Below are 19,726 nucleotides of genomic sequence, written 5' to 3'. Positions count from 1 at the left end.
TGCTTAAGGCTCAAGTTACCTCAAGGCTTGGTAGTATGCGTAAGAAAAATTGTGTTCAGCTTTGCCACCAGATTATCCATTTAAACCTTTTCAAAACCCTAAAAGAAGAATATCAGTCGATTTATTAGGTCATCACGATTCAATTCATGCAAAATACCTGCTGGAAAAACCATCGGCTTAGCTGGATGGTGCTTTTGAAAAAGTGGCTGTGATTTTTTATCACACTACCACACCGAGCTGGGGTACGCAACACAACTGCGCAATGAAAAAATCACAGCCACTTTTTCAAAAGCACCATTTAGCTAAGCCGATGGTTTTTCCAGCAGGTATTTTGCATGAATTGAATCGTGATGATCTAATAAATCGACTGATATTCTTCTTTTAGAGTTTTAAAAAGCTTTAAATGGATAATCCGGTGGGAAAGCTGAACACAAATTTTCCTACGCACACTACCAAGCGTTCAATTCTAACACATGCTTAAAAAAGGTAACTTGAACCTTAAGAGTGTTGCGTTTGAAAAAAATATATTTATTTTTATGCATGCGTGTGCGTTGTAACTTGTTAATCCATGTTTACGGCGCTCTGTAGCTGCGTAGGGTAAAGAGCCAATTGGTTTTCATGTTTCATATTTCGGTTATATGTTTTTTATCAGTAAGGCATCTGACAACGTGCTTCTGTAGTTATTGCACTGTTCAGCAGCGTAGTATTTTATATAGGAGAGTACACTCAGGTTTTTTACGCGGATTTTGAAATTTACGCGGTTTTCATTAACGCGTTTTTTTTTTAATTTACGCGGTTTTCATTTACACGGCCTGTATCCCCTGCGTGAAAAATCTGAGTGTAATTGCATCGGAAACAATCACATTCCCAGCAGAACTTTTTGTTTTCTAATTTCAAACACTTTTGTTTCGTACTGCACACAACGGAAAATTTTAAAACAGAACTTACCGTCCCAGCAGCAGTTGAAGCGGGTGTTCTTTTTCGATTCAAATTCAAGCCATGTCTTAAGCGTTACTGGACTTAAAATTGTTTTCCCAGTTTAACCAGACAGAATATCTGTCCTACCCTATGTATTTAAAACACAGTTCTAATTGCGTTTTAAGGTATACAACAAATACGGTTGGGTATACTAATTTAAATTTTAAAATAAATCTGTTTTAAATTATGAAACAAACCGCTGTACTGAAGATATAATTATGTCAGTCCTATTACCACATAAAACACCTATATAACATGAAACGCTGCAGAATTGGTTTAATAATACAATGTTTACACTACAGAGTTATAACACGTTTTAATAATTAGCAACAAGAAAAATGTCACCAAGATAGCATAAAAACCCGTTTTAACTGGTAGTGCGAACGTTGCATAACAATGTAATTTATCAAATAATTTCATTTTTCCACCACTAATCGATCAAGAAATACTTACACTTAAGATTGTTTACTTAAGTTCATTAGTACATTATTGAAAATTTAAATGGAAAATGAAATTTCATATTTTATGGAGAATCTGTATATTTCCGTTGGCGGGCGTGGGTTTCCTCATCACAGCTCTCAATATGGAACTTTTCTTTTGAATATATTTTCTGGACAGACCAGCCTATTTTTACTAGATGGATCAGCCAAATAATGCCAATCACCTAGTGAGATACTTGATTAATTAATAGATTACCGTTAAAAGACCTTCAATAAATTATGTTTTAATGGGGAGGGTATATAGCAAGTTGTAACATATGAAAACAGGCGAGTGAACAAGAGCGTGTGTCAATATGTGTGATAGATAAAAAAGCTATATTTTTAATGTCACCGTGGTCGTGTCCTGTACACAACCCTTTAATTTTCAAACAAATGTGGGAACCACAAATTTCTATGAATAACCAACACCAATAACAAAACAGACTTGTTTCTCTTTACCGTGAAAACCGATACTACATAGGTACTGAGTTCACAAAGTCATCGACCTTATAGTGAAATAATAGATTTCATACTCAAGTTATACTCATGATATCACCGAAGCAATTTCATTTTTTAATCCCAGATTTCTAGTGAAAATTTGACTTCTTTTGCAAGAGTTATGTTATACTGATCATGGTGCAAAAATTACAACTTGCATCATGTATGGAATAAAATATCACATAATATTAAAAAATAATATCATTGCACTTAAGGACATTATAGATGCGAGCGACATCATAGCTCCTACGCCGCACACACCCCTCTCGCCTGCCTAACCATGTATCTGACATGAGCAAATATAAAAATACGTTTTTCAATACACTAACCTTGCTGGTGTACCACGAAACTGCTACTTGAGGAAGCTAAAACATTTTCCTTTACAATCTACTTGAGCTTTCAACGGAATTCCATCTGTAGCTCTTATTTTGTACGAAAATATTATACCTCTTAACTTGGGGTTTCTTTTCGAAACACTATTATTTTTCTTCTTCTCATTTTTAAAACACTTTATCAAATGCATTTTAATCGTTTACTAACTAAACTTCAAGTTTTCTGCCAATGTGCAGATGACCGAAGGAAAATGTGCGAAAACTCTTGTTGTGCGCTTGAATTTTCAAAATTTCGAATTCCATTTTTTCTCAATGTAAACAAGCGCGTCGGTGCCTAGCAACAAGCATGCGTTCCTGGTTCTTCACATTAACAGCAGTTATCTCGCACGTTCCCCCTCCATCTCTCTCGCTCTCTCTCTCTCTCTCTCTCTCTCTCTCTCTCTCTCTCTCTCTCTCTCTCTCTCTCTGTATCTCTCTCTCTTTTGTGGCAACTGTCACGACTCCTATCTATTTTGCTATTTCTCCATCTATTTCTAAGTTGTCTAGAATTTTATGTTCTACTAATCTGAAATATTTGTTAATTTCCAATCCAATTTAATGTGCGCGATGATGCCAGGGCTTTCAAGTCAGCTCGTAGTGCATGTAAGAAATGTCTTAGATCTGCAGAGCGAGCTGGCAGGCAAAACCTATGCACTAATGTCTCTTGTCTGAACGAAGCTAGCAGGTTAAATAAAATTCCCTCGAAATCGAATGATTTTCAGATGAACTCCTTAAAAACCAGAGATGGTGTTTATGTGACGGACGAAAAAGATGTTCTTAATTGTCTCTTCGACACACACTTTCCAGGTTGTATCGATCCGGAGTTGAACAATGTTCACAGATCTCATTCTGGTGATTCGGACTCGTGGACGTTAGCACGCACACTGGTTTCCACTGAATCGGGCAAGTGGGCAGCTTTGCTCCATACAAATCACCCGGAAAAGATGCAAATGGGATTTGATATTCTCGAACATGTCTTGAAAAAGATTATGCTTTCCAGATTTGCTACCGGGTATATCCCGAAAGCATGGCGAGAAATAACTGTTAAATTTATTCCCATAGGGGAACGCTCAAGCTATGAAGAAGCTAAGAGTTTTAGGCCTATCAGCTTAAGTTCTTTTCTTTTGAAAGTTTTGGAACGGATAATCGATCATCACATCAGGAACGTTAGTTTAGTTGAATATCCACTGAACAAAATGCAACATTCATATCAGTGTGGGAAATCCACGATCACTCTGTTTCACGATGTTGTTTAAAACATTGAGAAAGCCTTCTTGCTCAAGCAATTTAGCTTGGCTGTATTCCCTCAATATCTGAGGGTGCTTTTGACAATGTGTCCTTCCAGTCTATTCTGGAAGCGACGCGCGGTCATGGGATAGCTGCATGTATCTCGGGTTGGATAAACGCAATGCTTAGTAACCGCATACTTTGCTCGTCACTGCAACAGGCTGACATACGGAAGTTGAGTATTTGCGGCTGTCTTCAGGGTGGCGTTCTGTCACCTTTGTTATGGAACTTGTTGAAGAAACTCAATGAGCTTGGATTTCCAACCTACGGGTTTGATGACGATTACCAAATACTAATTACTGAACTTTGCATTGGAACAATCTTTCACGTAATGCAACAGGTAGAGCTGTCGAACAGTGGTGTCGACAAGTTAAACTATCAGTTAACCCAAGCAAAACTTCAATGGTTCTTTTCACGAAGAAACGAATAACAACCGGGCTTCGTCCCTTGCAGTTCTTTGATTCTGAGCTACTGTGTGCAGATCAAGTCAAATACGTTGGAGTCATATTGGATTCCAAACTGAATTGGTCTGCTCACATTGAGTTCAGAGTCAAGAAAGCGTGCATGGCCTTCGGGCAGTGCAGACGAACTTTTGGAAAGACCTGGGGTCTCAAACCTAAATACATCTATTGGATTTACACGACAATTGTACGTCCAATACTGTCATACGGATGCCTTGTGTGGTGGCAGAGGGGAGAGGTGATGACAGTCCAGTCAAAGCTAAACCATCTGCAAAGAATGGCGCTCATGGCGTTGACTGGTGCTTTCACCACAACTGCGACTGCTGCTCTTGAGGGTTAATATCTAAATATCAAACCATTACACATACATTATCAAACAAGAAGCACTTTCATGTGCATACAGACTGCAGGTTACTGGGCTTTGAAACAGTAACCATGTTGATCTTGCTACCAGTCATACACAATTGTGGTCACCAGGGCCGTCTTAAGACCACTCGGGGCCCGTGGGCATAACTGAGCTGAGGGGGCCCTATAATTGAACAGGTATACACTGCTGTAGAATATGATGGTTAAAAAATGATCCCTAGCATCAAGGAGCCGTCTATGCCATATTAAGATTTATTTTTTAATTGATTATGCGCTTATGGGAGTTCGATCTCTAGTTGCGCTATTCCCTCCCCATATGATATAATCTGACCTTCATCGTTGTAAGACGTCGTTTGAGACTGAAGAGTGCCTCCGTTAATAATGAGGAATGATGGAGTAAAGCGAGTTAAACGTCAACACTACAATGTCGACGATTCATTCAATAATTTTCCTTAATCTAAGCCAATCAAGGAAAATAGTTTGGCTATATGCTAATAAAATTCGACTTGTTTATAGATGACGACTACGTCAATCACAAAAGTTTCATTGATTTATACAATGTTGTTCTCAATTTCTTACTGTTCTTGATGACGTGCAGCTGGAAAAAGTCAATTACCAGCTTTTAAAAAAGCCACATTTTTTCAATCAAAATTCAACTATCTTTAGAGATGATAATATTAAATACTGCAGCCATTGAAATCAAGCGATATTATGTCGAATCTAAGTGCGCGATTCAAGGTTCATTCATTTTAGATATTCGCATTTTTCGCTGCAGGAATAGAACGATTCTTTGAAATAGTGTCTCGTCATGCACAAATTATTGGTGAGGTAGATTTTTGTTATATATTCTAACAGAAGTTTCGTGCTTTCTTTTATAGTGAACGGTTCGGAGAGGCGAAGGTAGCAAACAAGTACGTTATAAGCAATATTAATAGTTTCATATTCAACGAATTAGTATCTCAACGACGACGCCGGTGGAGTGGCATGTCCAGGGTTTTGATGGTAGAGCCGCCTAACTGATGTTGGTGATAGGCACTCAGTTCAGAAAGAGACCGAAGAAAAAAAATTAAATGATAACAATAATTAGCCTTTTCAGCTTTCGAAAGTACATATGTTCAATACCTTCATTATTACGTAAACAAATAAACATAGCGAAACATCAAAATTACTCGATGCTATATATATATGGCCAACACAATTCATTTCAATAATTCTTTACCACAACTATTACCAGTTCATTCATAATCAGACGAAAACACAACTGCAACCATCCAACGAAGCTCATCAAAGACGAAAAGCAAATGCTATATCACTTAGAGTACAATATTATACGAAAAGTAAACCCAAATATAAATGAAAAAAAATTAAGTTAAAAAAATTCATTTTAATACCAGTCATATAAAACAGTCGAAATAGGAATCACATGAAATGCACGCTGCCGTGAGGCACAAACCCTCGACTACTAACGGGATACGTTCCATTTGAGCCAGTATATTCTGATTTCTGATTCTGACGGTCTGAAATATTTTAATAAGGCGGAGTGTCGAACAATAATAAAATAATTGGCTCTGTATCAGAATACGAGTGAAAAACGCCTATTCTGGCCGCAAAAATATTAGGAAACCTCAAGAAGTCCAGGAGTCATTTTTAGAGGTTTTCATGTAGATTTGTGCCTTCACAATTCCTGATGTGACGAGAGAATGAAAATTTGCCCCAAGCGCGGATCGCTTGCCTAACAAGGATTGTGTACCGAATTTCGAAATCTTTCTCTTCCCCTTTCTGCACAGCTTCCTTGTGCAAATTTTACCACCTTGTTGGTTGCCGTTCTTGCTTGGTGCCTTTCGAAACGAATACGATTAGTGGTATAAGTCTATCACGAACTCCCACCAATTTAAACAAAAAGCTTAGCCCAAGCTGGGTGCAAACAATCTGAAGTTAAATCAGTGTCAAATACTGATGAGAGGAAATTGAAACGTAAACTTATCAATGTTAGGTATAGTGCTATTCATAAACTAAATGGTTTACAATTACTGATTACTGGTGAACTATCGAAATGAGTGAGTCGCAGGAGCAAGAAGTGGAGCTCCAACCAAATACGGTCTGCCGATGGTTCATATAGCACAACAACTCAAATCGGACGAACAGCCACTAAGATTCGTTTTTTTGTTATTTTCATTGTCTATACCTGTAAATATGGAAAAGACCCTCGACTCCGTTGAGCTAACGCATTGAGCTATATTCTCCTAAGGTATTTTAAAAGTAAACATTTTAAGTAAATTTATTCGATTTCCATAGCCATTCATCGATTAATCGAATCGTAATCGGACATCCCTAATCGAAATGTTGGATTGACGTTAGAATTTGTCCAATACCATTCTGGTCATGCAGTGCCTCGTTTCTTAGCGCTACCATCATTCCGCTTGATTGTCTGGTGCTCTTTAAACGTCACATGAGCAGTGTTGTCATAATCATAATCAAAAAATTAAAAATCAATGATCACCGTCGAAAAAAATCATCGATGATAATCGTTTTCATTATTACCACCTGACATCACAAACCTTATAACTTGATATACAGAGAGCGATATTGATCTAGTATTCTCGTTTTCAATTTTATGTGCCCGTTGTCACCCATAACTGTTCACGCAACGGTAACCAAAATAAAATCATCACGTGATTGCTACACATTTGAGTAGAAGAAATTTTATTGAAAAATCGTGAACAAATTTTCTCACCGTTGGATGATCTGTCTCTGGTTAAACGCTCTCATCGTATTTTGTAGGCTCTATTAGTAGAAGACACAGCTAATGACATTTTCGTTTTTGACAATGCACTACACTGGTGTAGTCGGTGTTACACTCACTCAAACTCCCTAAAGCAGAGAAACCGTGTGAAGTTTCCGGGTTTCTAGTGTTTTGGCGGCTTCGGCGATCACGATGTAAGCCCTGTTGGTCAACTAAAATCCTAACACTCAAACATGTTTAATAGTATAGGGACATGTACTATTTGTACTAACGTTAAATTGATATTTTGGTTCGCTGCATACGAGAATATTTTTCCCCTAAACAAATGTGTTGGGCTCTAATTAACTTCCCGCATCTCCCTTTATATCTAGCTCTAGTTGTTCAATCGCAGCTACTGCAAAATGGCAAACGAAACTGATATAGCAGTTTATGCGCATAATAAAATCATCAATATCATACATCATTGATAATTGGTGAGATTGATTTTCTCTTTAGATGATTTTATGAGTGCGTGTGAAAGAAAAACTTATCACGATGATGAGATCGAAGAAGGCGTAATGGATTTCACATTTTCATTGTATTGCTAAACTCATCCGTGATTTTGCTGATAATAAATATCGAGTAAGAGAATCAGTAGTAATTTTATGCGTTACCGATTTTTGATTTTTTGATAATTTCCCAACACTGCACATGAGATAAAGTGCAATGTACGAATCCGAGCAACTGATCCATTGTTACTCACATGATAATTCAGTGCTACTATTTTTTTGGAATATAGCCTTCAAAATGATTCTTTTTTCCTTCTAAGTTGGAGGCCCCAACAAGCTCGGGGCCCGTGGCCCTGGCCCAGTGTGCCCATGCGTAAAGACGGTACTGGTGGTCACAAATGATATTCTTGCTCCCAGCGATATTACACTCACATGTAGTTTTCCTTACAGGACATTCCATGTGAAGATTCCCTCTCGAGAGGAGTGGTTGTCTGGCTATATGGAAAGACAATAACAAACGCAACTGGTCTGTTACACTGACGGTTCTCTGATGGAAGGACGTGCTGGTGCTGGTGTCTACTGTCGTGAAATGAGATTGGAACAATCTCACTCACTAGGTAGATACTGTACTGTATTCCAAGCAGAAATCTTAGCGATTATATGCGGAGTACAATCGACCCTTCAACTGAGTTTGTCCGGTAGAGTTATAAACTTCTGCTCCGATAGTCAGGCTGCAATCAAGGCCCTTAGCTCAGACAAATCACGGTCTAGTGATCGCGTGCCGAACCCAAATCGAAGAACTAAGCATTGTCAATATTATTTACCTTGTCTGGGTGCCCTGACATTCCGGTATTACTGGCCAGGGCAGGTTCAGTGATTGACATCGTTGGTCCTGAGCGCACCCTGCCAATTTCGACAAGTTGGATAACAGAAAAAATACGGATCTGGGCTTCATCCGAGCGCCGCAATTATTGGAGAAATCTACAAACGTGTCGCCAAACAAAGGCGTTTCTAGAACAACCGTGCCCAGTGGTTTCGAAAAATCTCCTACATTTTTCGAAGCTTCGCTGCGGCATGCTGACCAGGGCTTTAACAGGCCACTGCAAACTTAATTATCACATGGAAACTATTCATTCCGCTGAGTCTTTTTCGTGTGATCTTTGTGAATCCGACTACGAAATCTCATATCATTTGATATGCAACTACCCAGTAGTAGCGCAATTGCAATTTCGAGTTTTCGGCCGTCCTTAAGAAGACGAAACCATGTTTTGACGACTGAAACTCAGAGACATACTAAATTTACTTATCCAATGTGGTAAAGAGCTTTAGGCTTACTCGCAGGCGAGTTGAACTACTTGTGAGTTTAACCACAGATAACAGACGTTTAGGCTCGATTTGAATCGTGTGTAAATACCCGCTGCTGAAATTCCGAATAAATCAGACACCTGAAACATGTTTGGCAAACGTTTGCAGATGGCGCAGTGATCACTACAATGCAGTTAGAGTGCAGCTGTCAAACACGTGTAGCAAACAGTTGCGCAGATGGCAATAGTGAAACACGGATTTTCAACGTATATCAATTTGAAAGTTTACACAGGTTTTTGAAGAAATTTTGTTCTAGCCTAAACGTCTGTTATCTGTGGTTTAACTTACCAACTGTTTGTTTTTGCTTTTGGGCGGTTATTTTTCTTAGCCTTCCAATTCTACTTCCCCACACCTCTTTGTCCTTTCCTCCCGCTCAGGAAATGATGAAAACACACGGCAAGGCACAAATCCCCGACTTCATACGGGGAACGTGCCATTTAAGCCAATATATTTTGATTCCTGATTCCACATAGTAGAACGTCAAATATGGGAAGTACGGGGCCCCATAGTACCTCAAGGTACAATATCAAAAATGGCATACAGTTTTCCAGGCAGAGGTATATGCAATATATACTTGCTCTATAGGAAACGAAACCACATCATGCATGCGAGAATCGCAATCTCCTCAGACAGCCAAGCAGCACTGTTAGCATTAAGATCGACGAAATGTGAGTCCAAACTGGTTTTGAAGTGTATCACATCTTTACAATAACTGGCAACTCGGACTAAAGTAATGATATTCTGGGTACCTGGCCAGCAAGGAATCCATGGTAACGAAGTTCATCAAACATATCATGTTGAACCGGAACCATGTCTAGGTATATCTACTTATGCCATCAAACTAGAACTTTCGGCTAGGGCAACATACCAACTACTAATCGACTGGCGTAACCTAGAAGGCGCTCGACAAGCTGTGTAATTTATACATCCAGATACAACGAGAACCAAAACCCTGATGAATCTAAAATGAAAAGATTTACGTATAATCACAGGTTTATTTACGGGACATTATCCTGTTAAGTATCATCTGAAAAAAATTAGCAAAAGTCAAGATGACAATTGTCGATTCTGTAACTACAAGCTCTGAACATATTCTCTGCCATTGTGCAAACAAACAACTCGCTTCCAACTACATTGGATTCGGGCAATTTGTAACATGTAGAGCAAACAGGGGCAGCCACAAAAGATAACCTGAATAGTGGTCGCAGTGGCAAAGTTTTTCCTAACAAAAAAGGAATATATTTTAGCCATTTTTTACATATATCTAATAAAATCTTCAATATAAAACAGCATTTAACAACTGCGATAAAAAAAGGTAATAACCGCTCCCGCGACGAGCCCTAGTATACGGCTGACGGCAGCGCTAACTTTGATGCGAAAAGATCAAATTGATAGCAACTGTGTATGTGTGTACGGATCAGTGGTGCAAATTTTCATTTTCAAATGCCAACTTCTAGTTCAATTCAACCCCAACTGTGATTCAAAATCAAAGCCTCCCTTAATCATTCACTTTCAAGTTGGCGGGATTTTCATGACCAAACCGTACGTCTTCATTTCAAATTGATGCTTTTTCATTCACTAACCAAAGTTGTCATGTGCTCTGTAGATGCCAGTTTAGGTCAAATGTTGGAATGTTATGCGTTTTCAAGCTTACATGAACAGCAAGAAGTATGTTCAGAGTAGTTTCGCTTGAAAAACCTAGTCGATACCCAGGGTCGATGAAATTGAAAATGATTGGAAAATGATTGAGCAGCTCGGCTGTTTGAATGAATGATGCCAACTAAAGACTGCAAATTGAACATAGTAGGGCATGATTTGAGATTTGTCTTTCCTTCAAGATCAAAACTACCTGTTGAAAATTTGCAGCTCTGGTACGGATAATGAGACTCACACCAGCTTACATCGCAGGAGGTTCTGTTTTCAGTATCACTCAGTGGTTGAGAGTTGCGTCTTCTTAAATCGAGTCTTCGCAAATACACACTCTAAAGTGTGGCCATTAAAAAAAATCACGTAGGTTGACCATACATTCTGGATTTTAGGACATGTAGTACAACTGACTGACTGAACTGACTGTCCTGGTGCCCTGGGATGTCGACGAAAACGCTTGAATTGTACTGTTTTTTTTTCCTTTAGGACTTTTTTTTCAACGAGTCTTCATTTTATTCACTGGTCCAGATTTCAGATACGGCCGATTGCAACCATAACTGCAACGTAAACTCCGAGGTAAACTAACTCTCAAGCAGAGTACGTCGCCATACTAGCTTATCCCAACTAGAGGCGTAACTATGTCAGATATCTTAAAATCTATGTGCTGTAAATTCAGTCACACACACCTACTTTACGAAATGATGAAAAACCGCACCTGCAACTGATATCCGTATTAGACCTGCGCGCCGCCGCCGCCGCCGAATCACGTACGCCGACGCCGAACGGTAGATCGGCGGCGCGCCGCCGATGCATGTTTCCCGCGCCGATAATTCGCGAACTCTAAAATTGTTGACTCATAATTTTATCCACAAATCTAGGAACATTGTCTATGGACCGAATATACGACGTTAACTGATTGATGATTTATCGCATCTTGATCATTATTTGGTATTAGTAGTCGTCAATTGGATTACAAAATTAAAATAATTTTGATATTTTCTAGAAAACCATTACACGACACTCGTTATGTAATTCAAAGATCCATTCTTGCTTCGTCAACTGGTTATGATTGTGAGCATATAAGTTTCAATTCACCATTCGTGTGCGTGAAATGGTCCACAAATTAAAAAAAAATCCACTTTCAAGATATATGTGCCTGAAATTTACAATTATGTGCCTGATCCTAATCTTTGCACGTAATCAATTTCACTGGAACGCAGTGTATTATTCATTGATTTTTTAACCGATTCTTAATTCCTAATATGCTACACACGATTCACCAGTCGAGTTCGTGAAACTGTTCATGAAGTAATTCATGAAATAATTAATTTTCCACATTATCTTATTATACTTACGTAAACAATTACAAGGAACTCAGACTATTATTCATGGATTATTCGCTCTGCTTTTTGGTTTTGAAATTTCTATGTGAGCTACGGTGTACAACTGCTAGCAACCAGTCTCATAGGCGCGAGCATTAGATACAAAGACATTACTAGGACCTGTAACCCTGTTATTCCTTTGTTAAAATTCAGAGAAATGTTCGGAATTAAATGAAACTGCGCTGAGCAAAATACAATACCTAGCCACAATTCATGTCCGTGAAATAATTTAGAAAACTATAAGACACGTGACTCTGTGTAAAAAATCCAACGGTAAGCTCAAGACTAAAATTTGACGATAACACGACGAGAATTTACGAAAATCGTTGCACGTCGTTCAATTCTTGACTGTTTTAGTCAATAAAGTTAATACAAATCAATTTTTCATCGAGTTATGAATTAGAATCATAAAAATATTAAACATATTCAGACACAACCACCTACTAAACGTTTCAGTATAATGCCATCTTTTTTGCGTGAACTAGTTTTGTGAAAACACAAAAATTATTTTCAATGCGAGGTTTATTTATAATTGATTGAATCGTGACCTATTTTAAATTTTTTTCTCGAAGAATAGTTGAGCAAAGTGATCTTGACTTTTCGCGACGCTGGTGCACAGATGTGGAGATGCTGAGGGTAAGATTTCTAGTCTTATAAATTATTCATCGTGTGATCAAGAAAGATTTTCAGTGTCAGTTGCACCAGCCCGGAATCACAGACAAATAAGACGTAACACGAGATGAATTTTCATCACTCGTAGAAAAAACGGTTGATTTCAATTACAAATCGGTGGCGTTAGTGAAGAGATTTTGACACAGAGCTAAATGCGTTACTTAGTTTCCGCACCCACCCGAAAACGTTACGGTCTTTTTAATCTAATGCAAACCAAAACAAACAATATGGGCCGGAAATGTGAAATTCGTTCTTGTCGAAGTGCCCAAGATGGGAGTTGTTCACAACCATTTCTTAAGTTACAACACGATGCCGATCTGTGAGTAAGCACATAACAGGATGTTAGTAATTTAATTGATTCGGTGTATCGAATGTATGCAATGGATTAGAATTTGTTGGTCCCCGGAACTGCTGGAGAACTGCTGGAGGGCGGGGTGCAGGTGCTACGAAAAGTAGAGATACACTCAGACCATTTTCAATCAGACTTGTTTAGTGATCAGTTTCAACCTAACAGGAGCTAACACGTCAAGTCGTGGAATGATTATGATTGATAGTAACTGTATATTTAGGTTTCGTCAGGGTGTAGATCTGTATGATTCCAGCACATCGAGCACACTTTGCACTCAAGATAGAAGCAGACCGTACGTTGTAAGAAAATGTAGTGCCAGGGAATCGTATTCCTTATCATCGTGGCGATTTTGTACTTACAAGAACTAAAAGTGAACACCATCCTAGAAAATGAAGTAATGTGTCTACCTTGAAAGGTGTCCTTACACGATCATTAAAAGTGACATTTCTGCGCAGTAATGCCAATAAAAACGCCTCGTATTAGGGTTCCTGATATCTGCGGGATCCTAAAAGAGCGATGGTAAACAACCCAGGGACAACTTGACAGATAGTGCTTGTTTCATATATGCACCACCGATTTGATGGTGGCGCTAGTATGCCTTCTCTATATGAGTACCACGAACAACGAAACGAAAAAGTTTCAAGAGAAAAGCGTGTTTCGTTACGTGTGTTATGAACGCCGTCAATGTGGCTAGAACAACATTTAGAAAAAGCTTATTTCAAAATGTGAATAAAGAAAACTATTATTAGAGAATAAATTTATCCCTAACTGAAAACCGTCAGCAAAGTTACATAAATCTTATTATATATTTAGCTGGAAGTCGTTATTTTTAACAACCGGCTCTCTTCCTTCCTAAACATGTTTTGGTTTTCTTGTTGTGTGAAATTTGAAATCGTTAAATCATTAGTGCTTTTTATCTCGAGAAATGTAAATGAAAAACATTTTGGCCAATGAAAATACATCACCACCAAGCTTAACAATTCGTTTTGAACAGAATTTGTGTTTTTATCAGAATTCTAGCAGCAAAAAGAAATGGTAGAAATGCTTAAATTGATTATTTTCCACAGATATGAAAAATAATAAATGGGATGAGCCCTTTTCAAATTTTGCTCCATTCGAGCCGCCATGACATCACCAAATCACCCCAAAATTTGCTTATGAACTCAATATATGGGAGCTGTCAATTATCCCCGGGCTTACGGTAAAGATGACTAAATGGAAACAAAAAACAATGAAACGACAACAACAATTAATTTCCTGAAACGCAACAAAAATTGTTTTACAGTTGCTTAATTTCCCACTTTTTAAGGGGGTATTCCGACATGTACTTCAATTTCACCCAATAACTTTTTTCGCTTAACAGATAGCTATTCCGCTACTTCTACAAAGTTTCATAAAATCATATCGTCTACAAACTTTCCATACATGACTATCAATTTTGGCAACAACTTGCAAAGTTATTTTTTTTATCTGCGTATATACCCCCTTAAATAAAATTTTTCTAACATTATATTAAACTACTTAAAAAATAAAGAAACCTTTCCGAAGACATCAAAGTGCCATAACCAATAGGTTCGACGCAAATATCAATGTCCGGCTTTTTTTTTATTCCGTCCCAGAGTGCGCCGCCGATAGGATCCAACGGCGTGACGCCGTCAACGCCGCCAACCAAAAATGTCGCTTACGCCGCCGCCGATTAAAAATGCATCGGCGCATACCTCTAATCCACATATCCTTTGAACATGCCATTATTTTTTACACAAATTATAAACCTCGAGATGGATTCATCCATTCTCTGTGCCGCTTTTGATATCATGGGTAGTTATGGCAGTTGCTTTGATCGTAGGTCACAGATCGAAAGGTAATGGTTATCCTTGGAGATTGCCAGGCACCTATATTTATTGTTATGTCAAGAATATCCCAGAGAAGTTTCTTGGAACCGTTGATGTTTCTACTTTCCTTCAATGACGCGCAGGTTCTTCGCAGACAATATAAAAATATTTCGTTTCATCCGCTAAGTTGAGGATTACCGATTTATTCGACAACAGCTGGACACATTCACTAATTGTGGTGCAACAAGAATCGCGTTGTAAATCCGAAGAAGTTTTCGGTGATCGAATTGAATTAACCGAATGATATTCAGTTCGAGCAAGAGATAACGGAGGGGAGAGGTTCTCCTCGACTGTCATGGGTTTTTACTCGCCTGCTATGGTCGCCCTAATTCACGTATTATACAATGCGCGGAATATTATCACTGCAGTCAGTCGAGCTCCAACGATAAATCGACGACATTATTATGATGAATGCATTGTGATGCATTCTGGAAGGTTTTCTTGCTCTAGTCTGACGGCACTAAGCGCGTATGCATTTGGGATTGCATATTGTTCTGACAATGCTGCAGTAAATGTGTCTCTTTTTATGCTATTGTCTGAACGTAGCGATACATCACCCGCTGAAAATATCCTATTCAATCGCGGATGGGTCGATTATTCGTACAAATTCCTTCGTTGACTGAATACCAAACTGATTGCATACTACATACAGAAATTTAATGGAATCCCTTCTCTTATCACTTGCTATAATTTTCCCTTTCGTCTTCTTTCCCCCACCTCTAGCTGTTGGACCTTTCTCGCAATCAACTGTCCGGAATTGAGGACCGCTACGCCCCCCAATTGGCCCGGATCGGTGACGTACGGATGGACAATAATCCCCTCATATGTGACCGTTGTCATATGGGTGCCATCATCGATATGGCCAACGAGGTATGAAACTGACCATTTCTGCTGATGATGAACATTTCGTGAATTTAATTTTACAACTGCGTCATGTCATCGAATTTTCAATCTCATTTGCCATTTCCTTCAGCTGCCGTGGAGGGAGAAACCGGAATGCTTTCTGCCGGAGCGCCTGCGAGGTATACCGATTGATGACCTGGAACATTTTGCCATCGAGGATTGCATGGAGGTGATTGTAGACGAGGACCATGATGCCGCAAGCACATCGCACAACTTTTTGGAGCAAGGTAAGGGAGGCCACACTGTGAAGTAGTGTTTTAATGGTGTGTCGGGGACAGGCAAAGGTTATAATTCACTTTATGTTTTCGATTTTACAGCTGGGAGTGCCAGTGTGCTCGCGTTCTGCGGTTTGCTTCTGTTCGTCGTCCTGGCCATCATTGTAGTTTCGACAGCGATCTGCCTCTCGAGACATCGGGCAAGATACTACACACACGAGGAGAAAAGAGGTAAGCTAACAGTTTCAATCCCTTTAGGTATTGTTCTTGTTATTCTAACGAAGCGTCTGTTTCACAACAGAAATATATTAACGAAAAAAATTGCTATCCCGTTATTTCCAGATTCCACCCTCGAAAAGAATGGCACCGAGACGTCACTGCTGACCGCAGGCAGTGAAATCAACTTCAAGTTTCCGTACACTGACCGGGTTTGCACGATCGATGAAATGTGCATCCCTCCTCCACCACCGCCACCCGGCAAACTGACCGCCAACGTCATCGAACGGTTCGATTAACGAACGGAGCACGGTGTTGGCAAACCTGGTTGTGATGGTCCCAGTACTTCCGGACCAGCAGCGACCGCCATCACAACGGTTGCCATCATCGGTGACGATTCTTCATCCACGTCGATAGTGGGCATTGGCACCCCATCCAGTGCCATTACTATCAGCAGCAGCATGGGCGGCAGCAGCAGCAGTACTTCCGGAGGCGGGACCGTTCCTCTCCGTGGTATTTTAAGAAACAACAAAAAGAAGGACGTATTCTAGGAATGCGACCCTCGCGCACCACTTGACGACTAAGAGTCGACAGACAGAAGAAGTAATCAGTAGTATTGTGTACATAGATGGTCTGTAAGTTTGTATTTATTGTAAGAATCCCACCCCACTTCTCGTTATTGGAAAGAGTGGGTGTGAGTCTGTGAGCGTGATTGCGTGAGTGCCTCGTCGACTAAACTTGAGTAATTGTAATTAGCTATTAATGGTTGTTCTGCCCACGCACGAGGAAGGCGGATGACAAACGATTTCTTAAGTGAGACAATTTGTAAATAGATGTACGTACAAGTAATAGGGAGAAGTACCCCCTCTTTATTTCCGCCACTTCTCGTAACACTCCCACTTTTCGCTCACTTTTCTCAAGGCAAATAACGGTTTTAGTAGGAGAGCTCCCCAGCTCTCACAAAACTCCGATTGTGGTGTTTTAGTCGATAGTCTAATGTTCAAAGATAGAAGCGAAAAGGAAAAAGGAAGCTCCCTGTTGTCGGGTGCTAGAGCATAAGGGAATTGTTGGTTGGGTTCGCACAAGATTAATGAGTAGAGGCCCCCTCCCTCCAGTCAGGATACAATCTCAGCCACTACCCTATGTAAGCGAAGAAGTGTGGCGAAGGAGGATTTCATACAAAGCGGGCTTTATATATGCATAAATTGTGTGAGTATCAAGATAGCGCAGAGATAGGTTCGATATCAGAGTAACGAATTGTTAAGCTTAAGGTTGCCCGTTCATTCAGTACTTTTGATGATATCAATAAAGAAGATTTTTGTAAGAAATTCTCGGAATGATTTTGATGACAATCCATAGAGGGAAAGGTTTTCTAATCTGTGTATGTAGTCAGCTTCGTCAAAAACTGAATCAGTGCAAATCAGTCTATTTTGTTAAAAGATTCTGAAATGGTCTGAACTAGGAAAATTCACTGTGTGTTCGGCAGAACAATTTTATTCAAAAAAAACAGCATCTCTAAAACAAGAAGGTTTGTTTGAAAACTTAAGTTTAACAATGAAACCGGTTCACATGTTTGACACAAGGTGGTTCAATAAACATTTAAATATTGCTTAAAATTAGAATTTGATGTACAATTTTATAGGAAACTACCAATCCATTTAAATCGCCCAAGAAAACTTTTCAAATTTTATCAGTTTTTAAAGGTCGCACGTGGTCTTTTAGTTAGTAAACATTTTCATTTGTAAAAAATGGTTTGTTTATTTCCAACATAATCTTGGTGCTGGCAAAATACCACCTTTTCGCAGAAAAAGCATAATTCCAGAATCTATCGGTTCTTGCGCTCCAATGATATATTATGAACAAGGAAAAATAGAGAAGAGTAGAGTAACAGGGGTGTTTTGCACCGCTTCAGGATGAAAAAATTCTGAAGAAATACGATAGGGTTAAGCAATCTGGATCATTTTACGGGCCAAGCTGTGCGGCTACATCTTTAATTTTCGAAATCTAGTGTTCTAAATCGTTAAAAGAACATATACACTCTGGAAATGTTACAAATCTTGAGGGCTCATTTTGCTAATTTTGGACTACACAATTTTATTTAGGAACTTCGTTTTTCCTTTGAGCCACAGTTGAAAACATATTACGGACAACTTTTTATAGTGTTTTCGGTGTGATAAACTAAAAAGTGTTTTTTCTGGAAAGATGTAAGTAGGGGTTTGCCCACTACCCGGGTTCTTGTTTGCCCAGCGGACCCTTCTTCTCAGGGCGGCCTAGGTGCCTCTACAGAATTTCGAATTTTCGTAACAACAAATAACAAAAGTAAACAAATAAATTACTAAATTTACCGACTTGTATTCCTCACTTCATCTTCCTGCACTGTGCGCTGCTCGGCGAACTGCTGCTGTTGGGAAGGCGGACGGTTTCTTCCGATCGGCCGAGACTACAACGGCCGCGTTCTCCTGCTGGTGTCGTTGGCTGCTCCGGCAGCGGTCCTCGACTTTTAGCTAGGGAGATGAGCTTGGCACCTATGTTGGAACCTCCCTAGCGACGATGGCGAATTATCGCTGGATCTACTCGCTCCCCGCGAGAGATCTCAGAAGTCACCGCAGTGAACTTCCCAAGGGACACCTTTGGCCACCCTGCTTCGCTCTACTTGACGTTTAGCTGTAAAGGAGAGCTTGGCTCATTCGGCTGATCCTCCACAGCGAGAGCGGAAAAGCATCTCCTGGGTCCTTATACTTAGCCGCGAAAGCGAGTTGCTCCTTGGCGCTTAGCTTCCTTTTCCGGCGACCCGACACCGAAACATTCGAGTACCCGAACCACGGGTCGGCACTTTTCGAACGGGATTGTCACCGTCGCACACGCGCACTTCATCGCACTTGTTATTATGGCTGGAAACTGTTCCGGAAAAACAAAACTACTCGGGGCGTCTGTTCAATGCCGTGGTCCGTCACTGGACCATAACAAACCGCCAACCGCCTTGTCACATAGCGGTCAACGATGAGCAGCACAACCAATTTGGCAATTTGTCAAAAAGGGGAGTGCTCTCATGGCCCGAGGGGTGGTTCAATTGACACAAAAAATTGGGTTTTTATATATTGACCCTAGATGAACAAATCCTCCAAATTTGGTTCAAATCCGTGAAGGTCGATTACACGTGCCTTGATCACTTCGCGTGGAATGACCCTAAACTTTCAGTTTTAGGCATCGGGAGATCAACGGTATATATTACAGACTCTGTATCTTCTTCGATTTAACACTGATTACGATGAAACCTCCTGTTCTTCTTAATCGAACAACACGTGACGGTTCTATGTTGAATTTACACGGACACTTTCTTTCTTCAGTGAAAGATCGCGGGTACATTAAAAACAGGACCGATCGAGGTGATAATTTTATTGCAACTGATTCTGG

At 39.7% G+C, this 19,726-nt stretch overlaps 1 protein-coding gene across 1 annotated transcript in view; it reads left to right on the top strand.

Moving 5' to 3' along the window:
- Nucleotides 1-17,640, top strand: part of LOC131685319 (leucine-rich repeat-containing protein 15) — a 463,474-nt gene extending 445,834 nt beyond the window's left edge. The window contains exons 10-13 of the mRNA XM_058968963.1: nucleotides 15,702-15,848; nucleotides 15,952-16,108; nucleotides 16,199-16,327; nucleotides 16,439-17,640. Of these exons, the coding sequence (XP_058824946.1) occupies nucleotides 15,702-15,848; nucleotides 15,952-16,108; nucleotides 16,199-16,327; nucleotides 16,439-16,611 (606 nt within the window). The 3' untranslated portion in view covers nucleotides 16,612-17,640. The remainder of the gene's footprint in view (nucleotides 1-15,701; nucleotides 15,849-15,951; nucleotides 16,109-16,198; nucleotides 16,328-16,438) is intronic.
- Nucleotides 17,641-19,726: the final 2,086 nt, after the last annotated feature.

The sequence above is a fragment of the Topomyia yanbarensis genome, chromosome 2 (assembly GCF_030247195.1).
Source record: "Topomyia yanbarensis strain Yona2022 chromosome 2, ASM3024719v1, whole genome shotgun sequence".
In the NCBI taxonomy this organism is placed as follows: Eukaryota; Metazoa; Arthropoda; class Insecta; order Diptera; family Culicidae; genus Topomyia; species Topomyia yanbarensis.
This window is presented reverse-complemented; position numbering and strand designations above follow the sequence as displayed.